This window comes from Ooceraea biroi, chromosome 5 (genome assembly GCF_003672135.1).
Source record: "Ooceraea biroi isolate clonal line C1 chromosome 5, Obir_v5.4, whole genome shotgun sequence".
NCBI lineage: Eukaryota > Metazoa > Arthropoda > Insecta > Hymenoptera > Formicidae > Ooceraea > Ooceraea biroi.
Genome location: NC_039510.1, coordinates 16,206,318 through 16,224,297, shown reverse-complemented (window position 1 = coordinate 16,224,297; position 17,980 = coordinate 16,206,318). Strand labels below are relative to the sequence as shown.

The 17,980-nt window shown below is 40.2% G+C and overlaps 2 protein-coding genes across 3 annotated transcripts; one reads left to right on the top strand and one right to left on the bottom strand.

Annotated features, from left to right (window-relative positions):
• Window positions 1-1,679: 1,679 nt before the first annotated feature.
• Window positions 1,680-5,911, top strand: LOC105286492 (probable E3 ubiquitin-protein ligase RNF144A). The gene is made up of 4 exons (XM_011351477.3): window positions 1,680-3,032; window positions 3,131-3,293; window positions 3,454-3,776; window positions 3,910-5,911. Exons 1-4 carry the CDS (start codon window positions 2,292-2,294, stop codon window positions 4,144-4,146), a joined length of 1,464 nt encoding a protein of 487 aa, XP_011349779.1. The 5' UTR covers window positions 1,680-2,291; the 3' UTR covers window positions 4,147-5,911.
• Window positions 5,912-6,913: 1,002 nt separating this feature from the next.
• Window positions 6,914-15,125, bottom strand: LOC105286490 (activating transcription factor of chaperone). Of its 2 annotated transcripts, XM_011351475.3 has the most exons (3): window positions 14,965-15,125; window positions 13,981-14,298; window positions 6,914-8,344 (listed from the first exon to the last, which is right to left on the bottom strand). In XM_011351475.3, the coding sequence occupies exons 2-3, from the start codon at window positions 14,201-14,203 to the stop codon at window positions 7,479-7,481; spliced, it is 1,089 nt and encodes a 362-aa protein (XP_011349777.1). In that variant the 5' UTR covers window positions 14,204-14,298; window positions 14,965-15,125; the 3' UTR covers window positions 6,914-7,478. The 2 variants fall into 2 exon arrangements, with proteins under 2 accessions (XP_011349777.1, XP_011349778.1); XM_011351476.3 differs by lacking the exons at window positions 13,981-14,298; window positions 14,965-15,125 and adding an exon at window positions 10,820-10,987.
• Between the last annotated feature and the right edge of the window lie 2,855 nt (window positions 15,126-17,980).

Sequence of the window (17,980 nt, the reverse complement as noted above, 5' to 3'; positions counted from 1 at the left end):
ATATGCCTGAAAACAGATTGGCTAATGTACTAAAATAATAGCGTTTTCTAAGAACATCTAAAGTTAGCGACGTGATACATGGCGAGATTGTTTATAGTCCAGTTAGCACTGCGAATGCTACAAAACATTTCCTGTCCTTTTTCTTTGAAAGAAAACAAGAAAGTGTTTTGTATCATTCGTTACAAAAGACTGTAATTAGCATTGCGAGTGTTTCAAAATATTTTCAAAATATTTTCTATTCTCTTTCTTCTTTCAAATAAAAAGAAGGAAGTGTTGAAAATGAAAAGTGTTTTGTAGCATTCGTAATGTTAACTGGACTTCAGCAAAGGTTATTAATCGAGAATTTGTACGTTATAAAAGCGTTTCACGAATCATGTTGCGTATTACTATGCCGGGATTAGTTAATTACGATTGAAAGCAATAAAAAAATTCTCTCGGAGAATTATTTTATTGATGTAATTTACTCCGCAATAATAATGTGAACGAATATATTAAATAAATCTGTACTTTGCGTTTCTTTGGGACAGATTAATCAACAATCGCTTGTATCTTTAAACATACGCGCAGTAATGAATTGATTTGCATTAAATATTTCTCAACTGTTTAGGCTGTGTTAGGTTAATCACTGCCAATACTGGCAAATCATTCTCTCCTTTTCGCTCGTCAAACATCGACTAAAGATAGAATAATTTTGGTCAATGCTGGTAATAATAACGGGATACAACTTCCTTCGGATTTTTTCTGATTACTCATCAAATGTATATTCATTCTAAGAGCATTATTTTTATAATTTCGACCTTTTATGGCAATGGAACAACTTAAATAATTTTTTAAGGCATCAGTTACGAAAGTTGTGCAGAGAAATATTGATTAACAATTATAATTCTAATTTAATTCAAGAGAAAAGTTCAAATCAATAAATATTTATAAGATCCATCGAGGCGAAGAAGAGGAGCGATAAGGAGGAGACTCAAAGTGCATAGAGTGCAAGTAAACAAGCGCACACGTATAGAGTCGGCCCCGGCGGGATTCGGAATCGGCGGAACGTCACAGTTTCGAAATTGCGTTCTTGCTGCTTTCGCGGCGGGCTTCTGCTCTGTCACCATACTTCGCCCTCATTCCTCGTACGCATGGTATGCGCTGAGTGAGTCACCCGCGGGGGTGTAACGTTACGTCAAAACAAAAACAATCCCGCTGCTGCTATCGCTAATTGCGAAGGTATCGTCACCGCGACCGCGACAGCTGCAGCATCGGCAATAACAACGATATTCCCCGTCATTCCCGGTCATTCGTCGTGCACGTTCGGCGAGAGATATAGAACGAGGAAGCGAGGACCACAAGGACGGAAGTAGCTGCGCGGGACGGTCGCGTAATTCGCGAGTGCGTCGCGAGTAGGTGCGCGCGGGTGCACCTACACCGTGACAGAATGACGGTGAAAACGTCGCCGAGGACTGCGATGCGGCTGACATAGGCGCGACGGAGTGGGACGCACTTGGTGTGCCGTGAATACAGTGAAAGCGACGGCCAGCGGCGACGGCGGCTGCGTCGACTGAGACGTTCGTGCATTCATTTGGTGGCGATCACATTAGAAAAGAGAGACAGACAGAGAGAGAGAGAGAGGGAGCGAGAGAGAAAGCGCGCGAGCGACAGGAAGAGAGAGGGCGAATGAGGCGAGCGAGTGGGAAAGAGAGAGAGAGAAAAGCTGCATCGTCGCGACGACGTCCGTGATGTGCCCGGACGCGACAGAAGCGCGACCGTCCTCGGTGAGAAACCGTTCCCGCGTCCTCTGAGATCAGCAGCTCGCACTCGCCTCGCTCGGCCTCGCTTCGCGGTCACTTCGTCGTCCGCTCTCTCCGTCATCCACGGGATCGCCTTCCGCGCCCGTTCGCGCGAGCACAGTACTTCCCGATACGTCGCTGCGCTCCCGCCGCGGCGGCGAGAGCAATCAGCTGTTGTGGCTGTCCCGTGTACGGTACCCGACAATCCGCGCCCGAGGTCGGTCGTGCGGGGTGTGACACCGTGACTCCGCGACGTCTTCAGGCGAAACGTCCCACGAGGTGCGACGGGGCTTACCCCGAAAGGGAAAAGAGAGAATCGTCAGGACGATGATACGGTCAACGGTGAAGATCGTTTAATGGAGTCGCTTTAGGAGGTGTACGGTGCACGTGGACGCACGTGCGGGCGGCAACGTCGAGGATTATGACGCACGGCGTAAACGGTTGCCGACGCGCGTGCTACAACTGCCGGCCACACTGTGTGAACGCGCCATGTACATATGATCATCCGGGTTCATGCGTTCCCTCACTGTCAGCGGCGCGGAGCGACCGACGACGGGCGCGGAAGGCGGCCCTCCGCCGACGACGGCGATCGACGGCGATCAAGCACGGCAAGCACGAGCCTCTGCTCTGTCGTCGTCTACCGTGACCGGCGGCGACGCACGGGGGATGCCCAGCCTACACTCGCTCGTCCTCAGACGAGCACCGTTAACGGACATGGGTACCGCGACCAGTTCAGTAACGTCCGTTAATCCGCCTGCTAAGATCACGCAGTCTAATCAGAAGAAGATCGACAAGGCCAAACTCAGCGGCATCAAGCTACCCTTGTTGCGCAAGGAGACGAGCGTGGTGAATCTCTCGTTGACAGAGAGAACGGCACCGGGGAGTAGAGAGGCGGATGCGCCTCTGCTGCGACCCGAGAGCAGTGCTAGTCTAGAAGTACGCGGTGGCGGTGGCGGCAGCAGTGGCAGTTGGATCAGCTTAGGTCCTGGTGCACTGAGGAAGTGCGAGACCGCGGTGGGCCTGAGCACCTCGGCTCTGGAGGGAAGACCCATTAACCGCAGCAGGGTCTGCTCCCGCTGCTCCAGCTTGTTGTCCCTGGCATCTAGCTCGCGTTACAGTCTGGCCGCTGGCAACTTCATCCCTGCCAGCTCGCAGCAGACGATTGGACGAATATTCTGTAAACTGTGTCTCGTTGATACCTCCCTCTCCAAAACATTCAAGATTGAGGGCTGTGGTTGTTCCTACTGTAAAGATGTAAGTCAAGCTTCCACGTGACAAGGGCTCTGCCATGTAGACGGGGGAAGAGAACAAAGATTTGCTTACGATTCTGCTTTCTGATCATCTTTTTCTAGTGTATGCGTGCCTATGTGGAGTTTGAGATCGAGGAAGGCGCGTACGAGATTAGTTGCCCCGATGCTCAGTGTGATCACGGCGCCATACTTTCCCTGCAAGAGATATCGAGTCTCATCAGTCCTGAGCTCATGGAGAAACACTGCAAGTTTCGTTTAAACAGAGGTAAGGTAGCACCGTTAATCCCGTATCTTCCTTGCCAGGCGCAAGGTCTGATGTGTGATAGATGCGGTTCACCGCATAAGAGATTACTTGTAACTTGTGCTGGATACTCAATTGAGATTGCGTTGGATTCCGATATAATCAACGTGTGATCTGTGTGCAGATGTATCGATGGACAAGGGACGTGCATGGTGTCCACGAGCGGGTTGTGAAACGATATGTTCAATAAACGGTAACAGCGGCGGCGGCACACCTCTGGGCCCGGTTCACTGTCCCAACTGTTCCACGGACTTCTGTTCAATATGTCGCGAACCTTGGCACAACGGCCCGTGTTCAGATCTTCCGTTAGGGATACCGTTCGGTAGCGATCACATTAAATGCTGTCCTATGTGTTCCGTGCCGATAGAAAAGGACGAAGGTTGTGCTCAAATGATGTGCAAGAGATGTAAACACGTATTTTGCTGGTACTGCTTAGCATCCTTAGACGTGAGTATGGACCAAATGATAAAAACGAAATTGTGTTACCTGCGATCGATGCTCTTTCAAGCTCCAAACTTGTAATTATAACGATACAAGTGAGATTGCAGTGTTTTTAAATAGATATGTGTATGTATTGCAGGATGACTTTCTGTTGCGACATTACGACAAGGGACCATGTAAGAATAAATTGGGCCATTCACGTGCATCCGTGATATGGCATCGAACGCAAGTTATCGGGATCTTCGCTGGTTTTGGCCTACTCCTACTTGTCGCATCGCCCTTGCTATTATTAGCGGCACCTTGCATCGTATGCTGTAAATGTCGCGTTTGCGGTTCTTCCAGACTTGAGCAGGAGGAAGGCGACACGGCAACATAGAACCTTCCAAACTTTTCGATCGATTTTTCGCTTAACTGTTTTTTTTTTTTTTTTTTTTTGAGCGTAAAATAAACACCTTTCCTAGACTTCTATACATATATAGAAGGCAGTATATTGGCAACTTATATAGATATACATTGCATTTGTTTCGTTAAGTTTACGTTTTGTTTTATTTCTCTGTTACGAGACAGATATTGGGACTAGGAAGAAGAGCAGAATGCATATTTCTTGTCAGTCATGCGTATTGTGATTTATTATATATTTATATATTATTTAGACATACTGAACAGAATGAGAATGCTGTAATTCACATAGTTATAATGTAATTGTTTTCCGATATTTTATACAGTCACTTACGAATTTTTTGTATGACGTAATTGAGTTTGTAAAATAATTTTTGTAATGACCCGTGTAACAATTGTATGATTTTGAACAAGTCAAAGCTGATTTTACGAATACTCATAATGAATTCTTATTTACAAGAACATTCCAGAAATTTATTTACATATATATTATCCATGAATTTTACTTTGAAAAATACATCGTACAAATATTTGCATTGCAAATTATGAACTTGTTTTTGTTTATTTCTTTACTAGAAGACGTAACTTTAGAAGGATTTTTTATAATCTCTCAGGATAAGGATGACAAAAAGCATCGAAATTATTATTAGATTATGAAAATTCAATATTTCAGAATTATAATTATGAAGAGTAACTGAATAATTGAATTAATCTATTTTAGAACACAGTGTATATCTATATGCGTGCCCAACGAATTATTGTGTAAAATTCAGCTCTATATTCTTATCGAGAAATGGATCTTAATTATGAAGTATTAGATTGTACAATATTTTGTTCTTGTTATTTTAATTTATGGGTGCTTTCATGTTTACATATATATTATATAATAGTTTTTGGTGATTTATATAATCGCATGTACATTACATGTACATTAATTTAGCGCAAGTAAAACTAGCAAGTAAAGATAAAATTCTCTCTCTCTCTCTCTATTACATAAAACGAAGTATCTCAAACAATTATGCATTTTATCATTGAAATTGAGAGAGTGCTGTTGTTATCATGTATTTAACACGTTTGTTATCGAGCGATGTGTAAGCTGTGCAGTTAATGTTTGACATTAAGAATCTATAGATCAATATGTGCCATGTAATTGTGGGATTCTACAGAAAGAGTGTTCTTCGGAAGCTCGAAATACATCCGCAACGAAGACGAATTCGAAACGTGTTAACTACATTCACAATAATCACACCTACTATGCATTATAAATGAAATTTAGATTGTTAAAGATCACGAATATGAATAATAATCAACTTTGGACAATAGTTATGTGTTATCTCCGAGGGACAAGCTCTTATCACAAACAATTATAAGTGATATGGATATTGAGCAAGCAGGAAATATATATATATATATATACATATATATATAATGAACGCTTAAAAGGCGAAAGAGATGGGAAAATGTTATATTTCGAGGTTCGACAAAACGATGCTTTTCTCGTAAGCGCAGTGCGATATAGCGAACAATTGCGTTATATATGATACATATATAAGTTACTGCGTAAACGGTTTTCACTATTTTACGTCAGAACTGTCAAAAGTCTCTCATTTGTTGTATTATTAATATCGTATGTAAATACATAAAAGAACACGTATACATACACATGTACATATGTGTATGTATAACTATGCATTTGAGTGTGCGTGCACTCGTGTGTCAAAAAATAAAAACTAAGAGTACTACATTGCGTTTGTGCCTTCTCAAAAACATTTTCCTGTTTGGATATATATCGTTTCGTGTTTCTTCGAGCTTTCAGTAATCAAGTGAGAAAAAGTGACAGCACCCCCCCCCCCCGCCCTACCCCCCGAAAATTCGATCTTGCGCAAAAAAATTCTTTTAATATTTATGGAACTGTATATACATGTATTTACAACGCGCAACGTCTCGCAAAAGATAGAGAAAGAAAATTGCCCAAGGTCTACCAATCGATATCGATGACGTCAAAACCGAGAAATGCGGCATAAATTATTTCTGTTTCAGGTCGGGTCTAGCATGCGAGATTTTAACTGATAAAAAAGGATCAAGCTTTATTTACTTGTGTTTGCAAATGTTTCTTGGGCTGGGTCGTGTTTAGAATTTTTGTAATGTGTTGTACATTTGTTGTATATCAATGGTAATGCCACGAACACGTTAGTGTCCGGTTAATTTAACAGGCTTGCCTGACCAGCAGAGCGCCAAGGTAGGGAGACGCTGCCAAACTTACTCTTACCGTTTCTACTTTTTCTGCCGTTACAACATTTGTACAGGGCCGTTGAGAGTGGCTTCACACCGAGGTCTTCAGTGAGAAAGTTTTGTAGAACCTCCAGCGATCAGACTTTTATGAGATCATTGTGCGGAAAAAGGTAAAATTGTACAACCACGTTTTCTTCCAATTGCATTGAGTTATTTCAGTAATTTCAGATATGTTCAAGAGGAAATATATATATCACTCTTGCTCAATCGTATCAAATTATACACTTCGAGTATAGATATTTGCACTTAATTGAAGTTAATGTATATCAAACGCAATTATTTCGGCATTGACTAGCAATAAAACATCAATATAAAAGTCAATAATGTTAAACATTCTTACCAAATGATGCAAATAGTGTTATTAGCATCATTGCAAAATTTCTGAGCGGCGAAGAGGATTATCGACCTGTAAGTATAAATAAAAATCGGAATGAAGAAATATAATATTTTCGTTTGTTTTATAGAACCCATTTATTTTTTTACTACATAATTTTAATAATGTATGAAAGTATATTATGCGATAAAAGATAAATCGGAATGAAAGATTCGCATCCAAGAGAGAGGCATGCCAGATAGCCGATGGAATGTGCACGAGCAGCAGGTTTCCGCTCGTCGGAGCTTCACGAACCCGCGCGCTCGACAATTTCACACGTTATCTAAACACACCGCGCTTACTTACTGATGTTGACGGATCACTTATAGATTGAATATACGTTTTATCTTATAACAAGTCTGCGAGCTTTCTAAAATGCTGCGGGACAAATTCTATAAAATATATATATATATATTTAACAAATATTTGTTAAGAAATAAAGAAATCGCGAATAAACGTAGAATATGAGGTACAGCAATAGGGTACCGTAAAAATATTAGTAGTACAATTGTAAAATAGTTAGTGCCAAGAAAAAAAAATATATATATAAAATAAAAATAAAATGAAACTAAAATTAATATACATATAAGTAAAATATAGATAGATGATAACGACGACAAGCGAGGGGTTTCTAGACGAATGGATTACTTGAGAAGACCCTTAGCTTTGAACAAATCCCTCATCAACCCCTTGAGATAGCCAATTTCGCGTTGCAGATCCTTCACTTGATGTTTCAGCTTCTCATTGTGGTCCACGAGCTCGCGCTCCTCACCCTGTATCTCTTTAATTTCCTGTTTCTTCTTTTGCCTGTAACGCGTGGCTGCGTTCTTGTTCTGTTCCTTCTTCCGCACTTTCTTATCTTCGAGGGATGGTTGGGAATAGGGTTTGTGGCGATTCCTCGAAGAGTCGTAAACCGACTGCTTGAGACTATGTCGCTCGGACTCGAGGCTCCAATCTGGATCATCAGCGGAGTCCTCGGTCGAGATACAACTGCCGCCCGAGCTGGTGCACGGGCTTGACGGTGACGGTATGTCCTTGGTGTGCGAGCGAACGTATTCGTCCACCACCGCTAATTCATGCGCGACGTCCCCGCCAAGCGGACTCAGCGATATGCTCTCGGCGTTCCACTGACGCGGGGCGTCGCTCACGTAGAGCGGGTCTTCCGACGGGACACCCATATTGTATATCGGTTGATTGGCCGGAAATAGCGTTTGCACGGGCTGCAGGGTGACCAGCAGCTGCGTGTCCACGTTGATCGCTTTATGTGGGGGTGATTGCGGAGGGGTAAGTGTAGAGCTGGTCGGCGGAACGATCTGATGGCAAGCTTCGACATCTCCCAAAACCGTTTCGAACTCCTGCAACAAGGTCTGCGTATTGTCGTGCTGCTGTTGCTGCACTTTCAGAATGGACGGGTAGACAATCGGTGACTTGCTCGGGTTCTCGGGAACTGGCAGTTGTTCGAATATCGGCAGTACTTCTATCTTCTCCTCCAACCAATCCGAGAAGGGTTCTGCAAGCAGACGGGTGATAGACAATGATTATAGAGCGGCAAGCAAGATCGTTCACGTTCGTTCTCGAGGACATTCTCTCTCGGCGGGGCAGTAGTCTGTGTAAACAGTTGTTGCGCAATTCTTTGTAGGGTCGCGATACGGGCGACTGCCGGCGCCATAGATCGAAACGCGCTCGTCCCATTTCTAATTGACATCGCCTATCAGTTTATATAGACACGCTATAGACACAGATAATCGGATAGAGACGATGCATTTGCCCGTTCGTGAATGAATCACATCGCGATATTCTATTTCCTGGTACGCATATTGTTACGGAGCAATGCGAGACGCAATACGCAATGTCTATAGTAATGCGGGATGCAATGAAGACAAGTGGTAAGTACGCAGTGAGTAATCTTCCTATTTTCTGTGTACTGGATTGTTTATCGCATAATATTCTAGAATTTACATTTATATATTGATTTTTCATTTTACTCATAACGAATATTGAATTAAAATGCAATTTCAAATTTTCTTCCTCGGTTTTTAATAGTCTTAATATTAAGGAAAAGATTTTATATGATTTGCATGCCGTTTTTATACGAGAGTAAGAAGAAAAAATAGCGGCAGTGACAGCATTAGAATGAATTTAAATGTGACATGCAGTATTTTTTCATCAATCTTAAAGTTGAAATATATCGATAGTTAACAGTACTTGTCGTTGCAACGTGTATGAACAATAAAGTAGGAGTGGCGCATATATATATGTACAATTTCATGGACATTACTGCTTTAACTAGGAAAACAAGTTTTTCATTTGCAATTTCCTCAATTTATAATTAGATCAACGTATTAGTTATTCCGAATGCAAAAATAGCGTTTTTAAAAAATGTATTTTTTGTTAATAATAATTACTGTTCTTGTAAGATCGCGTGAAATCTCGTTGAACAAATAGGTCTGAGTGTTGCATCCGACTATGAAATTACATTTAATGCTACGTGATTCTACAACCATATATGGTCGTGTTTTAAAACTGTAGCTCAGATAAAAAAAATAAAGTGCATTCTTTAGTATTGCAATTTTTGCATTCTCTAAGACAGCCCTGACCTATTTTCCCGTGAAACTTTGATCAACAGCTATTGGATGCTGTTATCTTCATTTAAATACAGAGGGCAAAAGGCTAGATAAGAAAATACTTCTGTATTCGGAAGTCATATGTCAGATACAAAGAACTTTCAAGAAAATAGACTTGTGAATTTCGCGAAATATACCTTCCAATTAATATTGTAATATTGTAACAAGATTTGTTGAAATCAGCTATGTACGAATTCAGTGACACATGTATGTGGATTACATGCAATGTATATGTATACATTTTATACATATGCTTGAAATTTGGCTTTTAATAGCCTCATATATTATTTGCGATGTATGAACGCGGTGAGAAAACAGTCATCTTAACTTTAAACTTTATCTTCCTTTCGGCTAAATGTTAATTTTTAATAATTGGCCGAATATAATATTCAAAGTATAAGTTATATGTCATTATAGATAAATCTTGATAGTACATTTTTTTTAATATTAATGACTATATATAAATGGCTAAGTAGGCTTTAAAACTTAGCATTTTTTATAATAGACTATAATCGATCTCGATGCGTTGAATGTGCAAATAGCGAATAAAATCGATATATAATAGATTATTTAATTTTCAAATGAGATTTGAACATGCTCGCGTTTCGTAGAAAAGTTCCCAAGAATAGCATGAATATTCTCAAGGCAATTCGCATAAGTACGATTGCGTCTGCTGTTTACATTATCGAGTATGTGATTTGTCGTATTATCTTTTATTTTCACTCCAAACTAACGGGCAACGAATCTGGGGCTCTGTCTGTCTGTCGCTGGGGGCTAACAAGAGATAGTAATTAGCAGTGTTCGTTGCCAGCGGGAATCAAAATTTTCCATTTCATCTGATTGTAACGTGATATCGTTTATTCATGCTAAAAACTCATATCTCACAAAATCAAGAATTGGTGAAAGATTTGGCAAAGACAAGACTGCTTCATTCAATGGGACATCCTTTCTTTAAATCAAGATGCATCAGGCATCCTGCCAATACTGCCTCAAGAAAAATTAATACAGCTACTTTCAGAATGGAATACAATATTCAACAGAGAAGTTAACAGACACTTTTAAAGATGCTTTCTTTCAAGTTACGATAAAGTCACATCTCTCTCAGCGATTCATATTAGTTCATGTTCTTGAAAAGAAAACGGAATGTATTGCAACGATTATACGATCATAAAGTGAACATGTACAGAATGAAGTATCATACACGGCTATATTTGTATGCGACCAGATAACATTTTTATTTTCTCTTTCTTCTGACGAAATTGTGTACTGTGCGCCGTATTTGAGACAGCTTGCGAGATGTCAAAGTGAATGTGGGAGGGTGAAAGAGGGTGAAAGGTAAGGGGGGAAAGGAAACAACCTACCGCTGTAACATAGGGCAGCCATGGTAATCGCGCGTGGCTCGGTGTTTTCCTTGTCAGAGGAACGGATGGAGGGAAGTCGGTTCGGAGCGCGTATCTAGAATATAGCTGTTTGGGAAAGGTCGATGATTCCAATGAGATCGTTCCTGCAGTAGCGCCGACGTAGCGTGCTGTGGCTCGTACGGGGACGAAGGAAAACGTGTTTAATCCTCCCACGTGCGATCGTGACGGATCTGGACGATCACTCAACGTCTCTTGACTAGTTTCTGGGAGTTGACGATAATCTCTCGATTCCACGTGTAACGATATGCGAACTGCATGCTATTATATAACATTAGTACACTCCACCATCGAGATGCCGGGTCGTTTTCACGGATAGATTTTAGAGATGCCAGTCTCACAGGGTTAACGGTCTCACGCCACTGTTCTCCTCAGGGCACCAATGCCCATGCAATGTCGCTCTCGCGTTTCTCGCTTTCGAATCGGCGCGTCTTCAGAACGACGGAGACCCCGCAGATGTTTCGTGATAGTTCGCCCTGCCTTGTTCTCGCGGAAAGATGATTGGCACAGTGGATGAGCTCACGTAGGATCCTACTGTCTCTGCGCTAGTGAGTGCCCGCGATGCACGAGCGCCAGGATCCCAGACCTCAATTTCCCCAAACACGACGCAAGGTCGCCGACACACGACACGTGCTTTCGCTGGCGAGCGGTAACGTTTGGCGCGATCTTGAAGGAGCCACCTGTTGTCGTGCGCGTGCCGTTTTCCTGCGCTCTCCTCGAGAGTGCGAGCGCGGGGAACGTGAAGAGGTCGTGTTTCCACTCCTCGTAGAATGGACTAGTCCTCCGGCGGATCTTGCTCCCAGGATCGATGGATGTGTTTTTCAGATCCCACGGGTGACGTGTTTTCGCGAAAACGACAGACGGCGTCAACGACACACTCGGCTATGCGAGATGCCGCGGGGTAGGGGAAGACGAACGCGGTATCGGAAGACCGATCGAAATGCTGCGGACCCTGTGGACGGCGGACAATTAGATACTGATGTCGCACGACGACTCGGCGAATGGCGATCGTACAAATTGTACTTCGCTGGCCTGTATACCGTCGCGAGACCACTCCTGCTTATCTTTGGACTTTCCCCTCTGTCGCCCCTACTCCCGCCTCCCAATCTCGCCGCTGACACCGCCGTCACCCCCCTATCGGCCTCCAAGTTGAAGCCATTTGCGTAGAGGTTAACCAGTTTGTCCCACTCTCTTTTGCAGAAAAAAGGAGGAGCACGAGGGAGTGACACAGAGAGAGAAAGAAACGCGCGCGCTCGCGCGCGTGTACCGCGCGGTACCAGCGAGAAAGAATGAAAGCGATACGGGGCTACGAAATCGAACGAAAATACCAGTTTTCATATTTTTTTGCGCAGCGCGGAAAAATGCGAAAAGTAGGCGATTCTCGAGCTTAACGCGCATTCACGCACGTCTTGCTGTGTCCTTTACCGCAGCTCGCTTGCGATTATATCTGCGCGCGAGGAGATTGTCAAGTATCTATCTCGCGGATTCGCGGCGGTGTAATGTAACTTTTTGCATCTTCAGAATACTGAGATACTGTATCTCGCTGATGTGCGATGACGTCGCTGTCCCTGTTAAACCGTATTTATAACAGTACTGCTTAATATGCCACGCGAGACCACGCGATCGAGACTTCCAGACGCAACAACGTGCGCGTTGCGTAGATTTAGATCTATGCAGACGCAATTTGCTTCTATATAATTTAACTGCAGATATCAACTTTTGCAGCCGTCCCGTGTAACGTGTCACACTCAATTAAGTATTTCATGCGCAAAGATTATATCGATATATCTTGCAGAGTGTCGTATACTAAACCATGATTATTTCTAAAGTTAGCACCTAGTGATTATATCATACATAAGTAGTTTTTTAGTAATATTTAAATATAATTTGAATCATGGTAGATGTTGAAAGTTCTTATCAAACTTGTGTTGCAAGACAAAATTATTTCCTGTTAATTACGCCAGTCAATCAATGCTCATTTAATGGGCCACACTTTTCACAACGCAAGGAATATCTGTATCGATGTTTGAACGTGATAACAAGAGCAAAAAGTAATTTAGTCAAGGACGCAAATCTGATTTGTTAATGCTGTTTCAGAGTATCGAGTATATTAATAAATTTTAATCGAATTTTCCAAAGAAAATTGTAACAAATCTTTTATAATATTGATTATCACATATTTCCTTTGCATATGTAATTTAATGACAGATTGTTTTATCAATTTGGAAATTAAATTTTAACACAAGTTTCATTTAACTTTTACCATGATGTCTAACATAGAAAATCAAAAAGTAACAATTAATAATAATTAGTAAAAATTAACAATTAATAATACTTTATCCCGTGTCCCTAATTTATCCTATGGAATTCGCTCTTACTCTAAAAAAATAAACTTTAAATTTGTGAAAGTACTGTTAAACTAAGATTTAACACGACGATGATAATTGATATAAAAATGTGAATTATATCAATGATTGTCTCAACAATAATTATATCAGATACGAATGTTAATTACAAACTCATATCTTGCACATGATACAAGAATCTAGATAATCCAACGTTAAAAGCAACAAGTGTAGTAGATTATGTTTTTTGTTAATTCATATTAATTTACAAATGTATTAAATTGTTGAAAGAAAAAAATTAATATTTTAGACAATTAATTTGTGCCGCGCAGAATATATAAAATTACTGCTGCTATTTTTTCATATATTGACTTTTGATTATCAACTGTTCTCAAATAAGAATTTGGAAAGAGATAAGACTAATATTCTAAGTATTTCTTATTACCATTTTCTCATGTATGGTAACTATTTTAATAATGAGACATTAACACGTTAACGCCGGCACTGCAATCCTTATTTCACTGTATCGGGCGGCTCTATTAATTATATAACTTCTTTTGAACCACCGGTGGTACACGCCGGCGTTAACGTGTTAAATATGTATTATACTTCCAAATATACTTTAAGACCTGTATATATAATTGTCGTTTGAAGTTTTGTGTAAAAGAATGGAATATCATCACTAGTTTATGTTTTAAGTATGCGTAGTATTATATTAACTATTATTAATTATATAAAATATAAGAATGAAATAGTTACCTTCTTTGATCCATTCATCCAATTCTTCCAAAAGTTTCTTGGCCACTTGTGCACGGGAAGGGCAATCGTCGTACATAACGGGTTCCACAGCATTTTTAGAAATCTCTACAGACTTGTCATCGAGTAATAGCCAATCATCATCACACTCTAAAGGCGGTGTCCCAATGGGGGACACCGGCTCGTACTTCCACATCCACATTTCCTGATCCTGACTGGATGACATTTTCTATGCGAATCCAACCGAAGGATATTAAAGAATGATGAAAAGAAATTTGAGTCGAGTTGGCGAGATAGCTCGCAACAAACGCCATTTTGGCTCTGGAAAATAAATTTAGACATTTTTATTAATTACAAAATTGCAATAACAATAAATAGAAAGTAAAACTATATTAAAAAATTATGGGCAGGAGATAAACAAATGTTTGTTCTATTTAATCTGGTCTTTACATCATTTAAGTATTTAAGTATTTTCTATAATTATTAAATTTGTAATTAAATTCTATATAAATTCTGTAATTTTGCATCCATATTTTAAAAATGATAAGTAGAGCGGTTGTGCGTAGAGGCGCAACCAAAGTCTCCGACCAAAAGTCGCCTAATATTTGATAATGCTCTCTCGTGGTTTATCTTCATGGAAGCTAATTTTCTTTTGCGTGATTGACGCACTATGGTTACGTATAAACATTTACCCCGCGTGTCGCGTCATGACGCAACGGGGGACTATCATCTGGCAATATCTCTCGGCGGGTTCGAAGCGCGTGACGCGCTTTGAATGCGAATATTTGCGCGGTGTATCAACGTAACGCGCTATTGGGCAACGAAAACGGCTTCGATGAGAGAAAGCTCAGGAATCGGCCGCTGTCATAATCCGCACGCGATGTGATGACTCACAAGATGGCCAGAGCTTTGCCTTGTGGCGTACACGAGCGATTCGAAAAGGACGCGGGCACGCGAGTGTTCTACGGTAAAATTGAGGTTACTTACTCCATGATTAAGTAGGAGGGCGTCGGCACACTTGCGTGTGCAAGCTTTTCGTCGAACTACAAACTCATCTTGCTCGTATTCGGGAGCGCTGATAAAATCCAAACGTCTTCCTTGCAAGCTTCATGGATGGGGAATGCGTGCGGCGCCTTCCGCCCGAGTTTCGATCGACTGGGTCACGTGACCTTTCCCTCCACTTCCAACTTCCAAGTTTCCAACCTCGTCACACAACGAGGCAACTGCGCGGTGCGGAAAGAAAACGCGAACGTGCGTCATGTGTGTGTCAATATTGTACTTTGATCGATAAAAATATATCTTGCACGTTTTTAATCGGCAACAATTGTAAGGCTAATATTTAAATCGGTATATTCAATCCAGCAAGTGCTTGAACAGGAAGTAATTGTCATCGATTATGTTTGCTATAAGATAGAGCACTACATTCTATTGCAATTGGTCATTGTGGCTTTCCCGCAACAGACATAGCGACATAAAGGCTAGTATTCATAGTTTATTCTTATAATTCTATAAATGACAGTTTTTTCTTCATTATGTTCATGACAATCCTTAAAAGTTTGGGATTCCTTTTCCCTATTAATTATCCTTAGGTGATCGTGTCCTCGCGCACGCTCGATTTATGAGAGTTTTGAGTAACATGCTCGTTTTCACAAATATAAACTTTTTAATAGTTTTAATTATAAGTACTGATTCGAATACGTATATCACAGCCATGCGGCTTCAACAGAATTTTGCAAGGGTGTTCGTAAATCTGTCAATCTCCAACTTGTCCAAATGAGGGCGCTACGAAGGTCTCTAGACTAGAGTCCCTAGAAGAGTCCCAATTATAGCACCAGGGTGCGGTTTATTTTGCGCTACAAATGCTTCAAAACACTTTCTATCTTTTTTTTATTTGAAAGAAGAAGGATAGAAAGTGTTATGAAGCTATTTTATCGCTAATTGGATCACATCCCAGGCAGCACATGTAGCCTAATATATGTTTCTTAGACGTATCTAATGTCTAAGAAACATAAAGTACCATTTAAGAAACGGTTTAAATAGAAACCATTTTTAGATCTAAATTTTAAAAACGTATTTTTCACGTTTCCACAGAAACGAAAAATGTGTTTTATTAAATTGATTTGAAATTATATAATTAATATAGAAAAAATAGTAATTTCTACTTACTTTGCGAGTATTAATTATTTTTACATCATACGTTTCAATGTACTCGATTATGGAACAAGAGACAAAAATCAACACAAGTGTGTGTGATTCCCACCTCTGATTCACCAAGCGACCGATAGATGGCCAGGCCAGACGTGACGTTCTCGCAAGTACCATTTGTGTTATCACCTTATAAATAACCATCCGGAAAACCGATCCAATACTCTTTTCTTCTTCTTTTCTTTTGAAACTTTTGAGATCACTATTACTTGAAGTGATACTTCAAAAGAGTGAGATTCCACTACACGAAATTTAGAGAGTAATTCATAAAATATAAAAATCTAGTTTTTTTACAAAAATGTGACTTAACTCTGTCTATCTTTGAGGCACTGATATATACAGGGTATCCCGGGTTTTAACCGACAAACTGCGGGAGCATATTCTACTAGTGGAAATAAGAAAAAATTCTTATATCGAGTTTGCTTAGAAATGCTTTATTACAAAGTTATAAACCAATATTGAAAAGAAATGTGAGATAAGTAACAACGGATTTTTTCACAAAAATAAAAATTATCTACGCAATGATTTAGTGACGCATTTCAAAATGTTGTCCTTGCACATCGATAGAAGCTAGACATCGACGTAGTACAGAATTTGTTACAGTACGACATTCCTGAAAATTTTGTTGCATCTCAGTAACTGAATTAGTAACTCGTTGCTTTAAATCTATCTGGTACTCTCCTGTTAGGAAATCTACGTTGATACTCTCGTACGGCAGCTCGTGCATTTCCGTCACAGAATCTGTACACGAAATGAATATCAGTGTATTCCTCATTTGAAAACACTTTTGGCATTCTGATAGTAATTGCTAGTTGACACGACGATTGAAATCTAACAGCTACTGTTGTGAAAGTAACAATCATACTGAATCGTTTTAACATAGTGAACATGAATACATGTGAATACACGTAACATAAACATCTTCGACCTTGCAAATTCTACACTATGTTCCGTTGTTACTTATCTGATATTTCTTTTCAATATTGGTTTATAACTTTGTAATAAAGCATTTCTAAGCAAACTCGATATAAGAATTTTTTCTTATTTCCACTAGTAGAATATGCTCCCGCAGTTTGTCGGTTAAAACCCGGGACACCCTGTAGAATTGATAAATATTTTTCTGATGGTTTCTGAAACGTTTTTTTGCCGAAAAAGAAACGTTTCTCTTAACGGTTTTTCGTTGGACATTTTTTTCCTAAATAAACGTTTCAATAAAATGGTTATGAAACGTTACGGCAAAACGTTTATGAAACGGTTTTGAAACCAATATGTGCTGCCTGGGATCCCTAATGCTACTAAGGGCCACGTCGACTAAAGTTCAGTTAATTTAATCGTCGATTAACTCACTCTTCGTCTTTCTAAGGGCCGGTTTTTCAATCATGGTTTAAACTTAGATCTAAGGCAGGTAGTCTGAGTTAAACTACGGTTAAAGATAAATGGCATTGGTAGAAGCGGGCCTAAATTGCAAATGTGGCTATAGTAAGTAACAGAATGGTTGGTACTTGATTGGAACTTATATGCAGAACTGAACTTACTGGCTGCGATACTACTTTATGTTGCTTTGCAACAGTTTTATTATATATTTATTAGCCAATAGATAACTTTAATAGTAAAAGATATACTTAAAACTATCTATAAGAACGAAAGTGGGATCTATGAATATTGCCCTGGTGTCCATTAATGTTTTACCAATGTTTGTTGTTGTGAATATTATATAAGTAAATGTTACAATGTATTTCATTGCAGATAATTATATTTTCCATGATTTTTAATTCGAACGTAACTATTATTATTTTTA